The 10,097-nt window shown below is 43.9% G+C and overlaps 1 protein-coding gene across 1 annotated transcript in view; it reads right to left on the bottom strand.

The window, feature by feature from the left end:
• Window positions 1–8,613, bottom strand: part of T265_09023 (hypothetical protein) — a gene marked incomplete at both ends in the record, with an annotated part of 12,265 nt that extends 3,652 nt beyond the window's left edge. Inside the window, 2 exons of the mRNA XM_009174984.1 lie at window positions 7,109–7,253; window positions 8,482–8,613. Coding sequence (XP_009173248.1) covers window positions 7,109–7,253; window positions 8,482–8,613 — 277 coding nt within the window. The remainder of the gene's footprint in view (window positions 1–7,108; window positions 7,254–8,481) is intronic.
• Between the last annotated feature and the right edge of the window lie 1,484 nt (window positions 8,614–10,097).

Here is a 10,097-nt window from a genome sequence, read left to right as displayed (position 1 = left end):
TAGACAAACCTCATGGTTGTACGGCAGTGAAGCATCAGTGGCAACACTGATGTTGCTGTCATTGATAATGATGAGTCTCAGATCCAGTGGTCAAGTGTTGGACTACGATTTCCTTATAGGACATTCGCTAAACCGTACTTACGGATGCAACTCCAAGCAGTGCGCGTTTAAGACATCAGGTGAATAATCGGGTTAGTAGTCCCATTCTCACCACGGAAATATAATGTCCCCTTTGTTCTAGGAGCGAATTATTGATAAGTTTCATTAGCTGTACGTGGGTTGACATTCTGATGGGAAATTGTTATTTCCGTGGGTTCCGCTTTGGTTAGGTAGTTTTTAGGTAGGAAGGTTCGGTCCATCTGTAATTTGAACACTACACTATGAGTTCAATATGAAAACGGGCTTCCTCTATTTTGTTCCCTCTTGTAAGGTTCACAGTTACGTTATCATGCGGATTTTCATCTGCGGCTCAACTTGCGGGTGATACTAGAAAGAGCTGACGGGTGTAAGTACTGGCAAACTGAAATTATGGTAAGTGTACACATCTGGGAGCCACAGGGGTTTCACGGTTTACGCCCGATCTTACTTAGTAAAAGTAGTACTGACTGAAATGACAATCACCTTTCTGATCTTAGATAACCAGTGAGTTGAGTCACAATGATATTGATCGTTTCCGCGTTGAGATACCCTATGCTTGTGTTACTACAGCCGAAAAGTCATCAACAGCGTTTCCGTTAACCTACCTTCTGCTAACTGCAATAGACAGTGTACAGGTGTTCTCTGAAGGGTGGTAAGTTAGCTGGAACCTTTCTCCCCAAGTTGGAACCATCCCATGAAGGTCAGAGTGGAGCAGCAAACCTCCGCACATCCAGAAATTGTGGTGTAGCTTGGAATCAAAGGGGTATTGTTCTCTGCTATAGGATCGGGGAAGCAGTAAGATGTTTCTACCAGGAGGTTATCTTCATATCCATGGACGCTGCAGTACTGCCTTCCCCTGACTAAGGATGGGTAAACAAAGGTAGGCCTTAAAGTCTCGCAATTCAGTCGCTCCGTGTTTGATCCTGACCACCGGCTCAGTCATTAGGGTTCCGGGACGCCCATACAAGACCCTGCCACTGTAGTCTATCCAAAACTGGTCAAGGGTGGCTCATTCTAAATGGATTCCGGCGCACAGTCGGTTGAGTGCAGATAGACTGGCCGGGTCCATCGGAATATGAATCCTGAAATGTTAAAATCCCCATATGCCCCCAACAAACTGCAGCGATATACCTACATTGAGACGCAGTAAAGTTTGCGGTAGAATAAATGAGCAATCAATTGTTTAATTGCTGAAAGTGGGTGATACTTTTTTATGGTAGTTCTCTAACTCAACAGGGCTATCTTCTGGTGACTGGAAAAGGATACCTATCAAATGAAATCACTGTGGACTATCGCTTGGCTGAATATTGCTTCCCTTGTTTTTTTTATGCTCGGACCTACCGGATTGCCTTGTGGAAATGATAGGTACTACCTTCGGTCCTTCTGATCTCAAATTTTCCGTACTGCGATCGGATGTGAGATTTAGGTGCATTCAGTCATGCTTGTGAGGTTCTGAGATTGGCGAGTAAACTGTCCAACAACCCTGGTACATAAAATATGGGCGGAAATGCGTTACTTTAGGCAGTTGATGTCGAACAATGGCTATCACTGCTTGAAGAGGAATCTTTCCCATACGCTCCGGCGCACTTGTATCGACACCCAATGAATGATCTCTATAACCGGCCGTATATCCCCGTTTTGTTGACTCGATTGCGTTTTGTCGGACATGCGCTGATGTGAAGACGCGGTGAGCAAGTCGGGCCCTTTAAAGGGTCTCTCTTCAAGGCAATCGGTCTTCCGTATTTCAAACAATTTTAATGGCTTGACAACCGAACGATACAAGCCAATGGTCTAATGGCCTAAGTCTACCGCGTTAAATCATGGGGGGTATCTTGGATCAACGGTGATCCGCCTACATGTTCTAGTTGATGCTGAAAGTACTCCAAATTTTTTGTCGAGCTGATTCACCCAATGGCGTCCCACTTGTATGGGTGCTGATGCAGTTATAGTTGTCTAGGTTCTGAGTGCATTGCATAGTCGAAAATAAGATCTTGTCAATCAAGGATGGAGTGCAAATTGCTAAACTTAGTCGAACCAAGTTTGCTGTTAAAGGCATCTATTGAGATAATGACAATAGAACCAAAGGACTTAATTTGTCCCATGAAAGTGCACACGTAGATTGCGTAGGTCTCAGCAGCTAGCTTCTAATTTTGCTCAATATTGGTGGATCCGTTGCTCACAATTTCCCACTATAAATGTATATTAAATGGATCGTTTGGTACTTTGACTATTGGTAGGGCTTTTACTAGACTCAGCTGCACGAATTGGTTTCGTATGTCTCGTATTTCCCAGTGGTTTGTGGGTTGTTCGGAGGACGGTGTGCATGATTCATAGACTGTTACAGCCAGATGGTATTTTCTAGTAACGCGTAAATCCAGAACCTCCGGGAAGGCAAAACATAGTCCCAGCAGTCACACGTGCATTAGGTCGACCACAAAATGACTGCATGAACTCAAGGTCAAATGAGTGAAGTAGTAGGGGAAAACAGACGGCAGTTCGTGTGCACACATTAAACAGGCAGAGCGGGGGTTACAAATATGGACAATAAACATGGGGAATTTTAAATGTCAAAGTAATGGACGACAGCCTTCCTTGTAGCTAACTCGAGGAGCGGTGTCCACATGCTGAAAACTGGATCCAGTGGTAATTTAGCTTGTGATAGAGTGACACGCAATAAATTGATCAAACAGCACTCATCTGTGGAATGTTAGAGAAGCATCCCAAGAAGTGCTATTTTTCGATGTTCTGTCCATTCAGACCCATGCCCAACTAATCTATCTGCCTACTGATAACAACCAAGTAGTGTAAGTTACGGAAGTGCGAAATGCTGGTTGTGTGACAAAAAGGGACCACTTTTCACCATCATACTTCGAGGTGAACAAATCCCCTCGGTCTACGACATGTTTGGTATGGAGTCGAGGAGGTACGAAGGACTTCCTACTGTCCTTGTCCGAAAGTTCGAATGTTTAGTTTTGTTGTGGACAACAGTCCCTTAGTGTCTTCTTGTTGCCGTGATCTCCGGTCTGGATAGCCGCTCGATCGCCTAGTGTGCTTGACCAAACCAGAAAGGTCAATGAATGTGCAGCCAGTTGCTCTATTTATCACTGTCGCGTACAAGCGGTTAAAAGTGATACTAAGAATACAACTCATCTGTTAAGGGCGAGTGGAGAACAACCAATGAAATCTGTCTCAGCAAACAACGGTTATTCCATTGGCATTTACGTAGTCCCGTTACGTTCGGAGCTGGATGACATTCCCGATTCGACGAGTGATTTCGCCTTGATGCCAGGATACGCAATTACCATGACACGGTCTGTCCAATGTCAAAATATCGCCACCATACTTGCGATCATAGTAGAACTCCATTTTCTGATTTGATAATTCCTACCCCTCCTTCGGAGGCATCAGAAAGTCAAAGGTGCTTCAAGAAGTGCGGTACAGTAGGGCATCTGCAGGCGATCTGCCCTCCGGTGTTGCCATATTTCGAGTCAGGGGTACATCAAGAGGAATTCTACGATGTTTGTCGTGGTTCCATCCCCTTCATTCAACCAGTCAATCATTCAGAATGGGCAGCACCGATTGTGGTAGTCAAAAAGCCTAACTGCAAAGTCAGAATATGTGCAGACTTTTCAACTGGTTCCAACGCGGCACCAGAGGATCATCATTACCCGCTGCCGCTTCCAGATAAATTGTTTTCCAAGCTGAACGGTGGAAAAAGTTCTGCCAAGTTGGATCTATCTGATGCTTATTTGCAAGTTAAACTGTCATATGAAACTAAGCACCTACCTACAATTAATACACATCGTGATCTTTTCCAACACAATCGACTACTATTCGGTGTTAAGTCAACACTGGCAATGTTCCAGCAGCTGATGGACACCATGCTACAAGGACTATCGTTCGCTGTTGCTTATTTGGACGATATTATCATCATCGGCTGTGATCCAGAAAAGCTGCATAAACGCCTCGGTCGAGCACTGAACCGAATCCAAGACTATAGATTCCACCTCAGAAGTGACAAGTGTCAATTTTTCATGGGTTCCATCAAATACCTCGGATTCATGGTCGATCGTCATGGCCGAAGACCGCACCCGAAAAACACAGATGCCATCAAACTAATGCCTCAACCCATAGATTTACCTACATTGAGGTCATTCCTGGGACTCATCATTCATTAGAGTGCTTTTGTGCCAGCAATGCATGATATCTGTGGTCCACAACAAGTTGGCGACGGAACCATTGGAAATTGAAATCCACAATGCCAGTTTCACATGAAGAACTGATTTTGATTTTGCAACACCAACATGCAAAATTTGAAGTCTCAGTTGATGTTAGTCGAAGCAATCCTACACAAATTGGATACAACTAAAACGAAGAAATCCTCTGTTGACGCTGTCTTGAACAGCATGGTTGAGTTTCATTGCGATGCGTGATGCAAAATTTAAGTCTCAGTTGAGGTTAGTCGAAGCAATCCTACACAAATTGGATACAACTAAAACGAAGAAATCCTCTGTTGACGCTGTCTTGAACAGCATGGTTGAGTTTCATTGCGATGCGTGATTCCAGGTTCGTTCCCAGTAGTCCACAACAAGTGTAATTCCAAACACGCATATGCCCTCAAGTGTGCATACTAGTTTTGGAACACTGACCAGTCACAAGTTAACTTGAGTAAATACTTCAAAATGGCAACAGTAGTGTGACTTTATGTATCAAAATAATGCGTTTTCAATTGAATGGCTATTATTGTACAGCTGTCAAGATATGTGGACCGATCACTTGATTAAAACCCTTCATTATGACATAACCGAGAGGAGAAATGATGGGAAATCGTGCGATAAGACTTCAGTTCGATAGGTAAAGACGCATGTCGAAACGGGAGACCACCTGCGATATTCCATCTGAAGTAAATTGCGTCGAGCAACAAAACAGTGCCCGCGTAATCCGAGTCTATTAGTTTCTCTAAATGTGATTTTAATATTTAAGTTCATGGCCCTTTGAAGTGTACACTTCTTGGTAACTTCAATCACATATGTGAACAAAAAGGACGGAATAACTCTGAGTGCGAGGAAGCTTTTAAGGAGTTTATTGTACACCATAACTAGGCCGGATGTATGAAAATACAGAAAACGAAGATGCTTATGAACTTAGGGACAACTATTTATGGCACACAATACTTAAAAGAGCATATTTATCCAGATTTGAGGACTCCAATAAAGTCAGGGAAAACCGCTTGTATTGATCAGCAGAACGTTTGGCGCTGTTCAAGTATTTGCTATGATACAAATATACTATCAATCCATCCTCTACCAAATCGAAATCCTGCTTGTCACTGTCGGGCTTGTGTCTCACGCTCTGAAGATAGACGTCGCGATATAGTGTGGACCAGTAGTCGAGTCACAACAGACTTACGCTCAAACACTCGGTTCGGATAACTTTTTTTGGACACGGGTACGACAGACGACTGGCCTCAAGCCTCTGGACTACTTTCTCACTCCCAGGTATGTGCAATGAACCTGGTGAAGATGTTACACAAGAATTCCATTTCATTTGTTAACATCGATGTTGGAGGCTCATCTGGCCCACCAGGCCGATGAATCTTCAAAACAGAAAGGTATATTAGTACTTCATCAGCTGAAGGGATCTAAATTCACAGACCAGTTGAAATAGATCAGATTTTGCGGTCCCCAACAGGAGGACAGCTTTTGCCCATCAACAGAGTATGGCTGTTGGAGGATCAGGGTACAACAGTTCTTCATTTGTGAAAACATACGTAGGAGGTTTCATCATAATGGTTTGCGGATTCGTCGAAACGATCAGGGAACATGCATTTTAGCCTGGTTGAGGCACCTTAAGTGTAAGGGACTGACACAACCTAACTGACAATCCGACACTGATCACAGAATTGCACCATCGACAACCCAATTTCGAAAAATGAAAGCAAGTTATTGGTCCCAAACCAGAAAAAACTTTTGTAATGCACTACCCATAAGGTTGCTGAAAACCCCTCGATAGCCTACGACCGGTTTCACCCTTCTTGGGGCTCATCAGGTAGGCGCATTCCTCGAGTTTCCGTCAACCTTATGTTCTACTTGAAACCAAACTGCACGAAATTAGCCAATATACACTCATTTACAAACTAATTTGGTTTTTCGAGAGACACACCTGGAACCAAGCTGAATCTCTCGGTTTTGGCGTTCCCAGGAAAGCACTTCATTTGGTAGAGCTCCTCGCCGTAAGTTTCTTCTACTTAACCCCGCGTTTCCATACAAATGAACGTCGAGTTGAAGAAACGTTGTGGGGATTGAAGATTTGACACAAAATCACTTTCCGAGAATATATCTGAATATTGCAACTTAATACAGGTTTTTTTGGAAGAATTTACAATTCCCTAGTTGAAATTACGATAGTCGATAAGTCACAAATAATTTAGAGATTAGGTTCATGGTATGCTATCTACGGCATCCATGTACTACATGTAATATCATTTAATTGACGAAGACTCCAAAAGGTGAAATGTTTTTGGTAACCATACTTCTGGTTCACCCGGACGGTTGTGATTTGCACACTATTCTTTAACAGACGGTTCTGTCCACACATACTCTGTTCATTAATGTCCGGGAACGTCGTTCCTCTTTTGCCGTTTTTTCGAAGGCAATGCTGTTATTTGTCTGTGAATATTGGGGAATGTACCTACCCGGATATAAACTATGGGGATTGGCTGAAAAGGTACACTGAACTTATTCTTTTGTCAGTTGTCTAGGTGATGCCAAAGCACATGACAAGCAATCGTTTGTGTGTGCAAACGGAAAACTACATTGCACATTGTCAGACTTCAGCCAAAATTTGGTAGTTATATATGTCCGTCTCACAACGGGAGCCGTCCAGAATGATGGCTGCTACTTACGACGTTCGGAAGTCGTATGCCAAACCAGTACTATGTGGTAGATGTATCTTACTCGATCTGACTCACCGTCCTCCAGGAGAAAGTCGCCATCGCGGAAGTAACGTGAATAGGTCTGTAGCAGGCTTATCAAGCATGGACATTTACTCATTGTAGCCTGAAGTAGGATAAACTTGTCACATACATGCCGCGACTGGCGAATGACCAGCCTTCGCTGTGAGTAGCATGAAAATTTGATAAGTGTAGTGTTGTCCAGCAGATTCCGGCCTCCTCTGAATTTACAACTCACAACTGTTTTCACTCCTGCATGCATCACTGATTGTTGTTTACAAAATAACGCAATCTGAGCCATTTTTCTGCCTTCATGTGCAACAATTTTAGTTGTAATCATATCATCCATTTTATTTTCTGGGCATGACCGAAAACAGTGTACGTATTACAACATCGTGAACAAAAAATAATGGAACGGAACACTCGTCAGTTCTTGGGAAAATGCTGCCGACTACTAGTTGTTGAGTTCAGTGCTTTTAGGATCATCCTCAATTTTCACCCACCTTCATCTTCTCGCCATAGAACTCTCGAATCTAGCTGGCTGCTAGATACGTGTATTTCGGGATTAAATACCTGAACAGGTGGGAGTATAATGCATTCCGAATGGAAGATGGACCAGCCGATTCATCATCCGGTCATGAAACACTCAGAATCTCAGAGCCATCACTGAGTACATGACAGTACAGTCGTCCCCTTCTAAAAAAACACCCTTCAGCTTCTTGTAATTTCTGTTAGGTTTTGGAATTTTTGAGGTAGCAACCCTCAGCTGAAAACACAAAGCAGTTTTCGAACTGAACTTTGTTAAAAAAAAAATAAGAAAAAGACCAAAGGTTCATCAGCTCCGATTGTGTGACTTTCTCGAATTTTGCCCGTCACAAACTCTCCGTCTTGAAACTCGCGAACACCTTGGGTTCAAGTGAGACGTAAGTTCAAATAAACGGTAACAGTGTACGTACCTAGAAGAGTGAAACCGGTTGTGCGCTGCCGAAAATTTTTCGGTAATCGTACGAATACACTAAAACATGAGATGGTCTTTGCGCAACGCATTCTGTTGTAAAATGCCACAAGCCAAATCTTAAGCTGAGTCTCCCGTTAAAACCAACGTAACTTGCAAAATAGTGTATTTTACAAATGGAGCGAGCTGAACCACCTTCTCGTGGTGCCGACCGGGTAGCCTGGACGTCAGTCTGGGTGAGCTAAGTGTTCAGCAACTCCAGACAGGGCCAACCGCCCCGTTTGGTTTCAATGTACTGGTTTCTTCCTACAATGTATACTACGAATCATCTGGCGCCTCCGCACCAGTTCCAACCAGTACACAGGAGAGACTCGTTGAGTTCACGTGTGAGGAATGTGGCAAGTGCTGCAGATCGAAAGCCGGCTTGGTAGCCCACCATCGAGTTCACGACAATGAAAGTGTTGGTACGAACACGGTTGCCCAATTGGCCTGCGTTGATTGTTCCCGCCTTTTTCCGACGAAGATTGGCCTGAGTCAACACCGCCGGCACGCACACCCCACCCAGCATAATGCAGATAAGCTTGGCCGAGTGAAGTATTCCGGTACCCGCTGGTCCCAGCAAGAGTCACAATCGCTCTTACGCCTGGCTAACAATTTATATCCATCTTGTGGCACGCAAACCGAGCTGTTCACGAGGTTGGAGCAGTATTTTCCTGGTCGATCGGCTATACTCACAACTGTTTTCACTCCTGCATGCATCACTGATTGTTGTTTACAAAATAACGCAATCTGAGCCATTTTTCTGCCTTCATGTGCAACAATTTTAGTTGTAATCATATCATCCATTTTATTTTCTGGGCATGACCGAAAACAGTGTACGTATTACAACATCGTGAACAAAAAATAATGGAACGGAACACTCGTCAGTTCTTGGGAAAATGCTGCCGACTACTAGTTGTTGAGTTCAGTGCTTTTAGGATCATCCTCAATTTTCACCCACCTTCATCTTCTCGCCATAGAACTCTCGAATCTAGCTGGCTGCTAGATACGTGTATTTCGGGATTAAATACCTGAACAGGTGGGAGTATAATGCATTCCGAATGGAAGATGGACCAGCCGATTCATCATCCGGTCATGAAACACTCAGAATCTCAGAGCCATCACTGAGTACATGACAGTACAGTCGTCCCCTTCTAAAAAAACACCCTTCAGCTTCTTGTAATTTCTGTTAGGTTTTGGAATTTTTGAGGTAGCAACCCTCAGCTGAAAACACAAAGCAGTTTTCGAACTGAACTTTGTAAAAAAAAATAAGAAAAAGACCAAAGGTTCATCAGCTCCGATTGTGTGACTTTCTCGAATTTTGCCCGTCACAAACTCTCCGTCTTGAAACTCGCGAACACCTTGGGTTCAAGTGAGACGTAAGTTCAAATAAACGGTAACAGTGTACGTACCTAGAAGAGTGAAACCGGTTGTGCGCTGCCGAAAATTTTTCGGTAATCGTACGAATACACTAAAACATGAGATGGTCTTTGCGCAACGCATTCTGTTGTAAAATGTCACAAGCCAAATCTTAAGCTGAGTATCCTGTTAAAACCAACGTAACTTGCAAAATAGTGTATTTTACAAATGGAGCGAGCTGAACCACCTTCTCGTGGTGCCGACCGGGTAGCCTGGACGTCAGTCTGGGTGAGCTAAGTGTTCAGCAACTCCAGACAGGGCCAACCGCCCCGTTTGGTTTCAATGTACTGGTTTCTTCCTACAATGTATACTACGAATCATCTGGCGCCTCCGCACCAGTTCCAACCAGTACACAGGAGAGACTCGTTGAGTTCACGTGTGAGGAATGTGGCAAGTGCTGCAGATCGAAAGCCGGCTTGGTAGCCCACCATCGAGTTCACGACAATGAAAGTGTTGGTACGAACACGGTTGCCCAATTGGCCTGCGTTGATTGTTCCCGCCTTTTTCCGACGAAGATTGGCCTGAGTCAACACCGCCGGCACGCACACCTCACCCAGCATAATGCGGATAAGCTTGGCCGAGTGAAGTATTCCG

Source organism: Opisthorchis viverrini, assembly GCF_000715545.1.
Source record: "Opisthorchis viverrini unplaced genomic scaffold opera_v5_249, whole genome shotgun sequence".
Classification (NCBI taxonomy): Eukaryota; Metazoa; Platyhelminthes; class Trematoda; order Opisthorchiida; family Opisthorchiidae; genus Opisthorchis; species Opisthorchis viverrini.
Note: the sequence above shows the minus strand (reverse complement) of the source record. Positions and strands in the feature narration are given on the sequence as shown.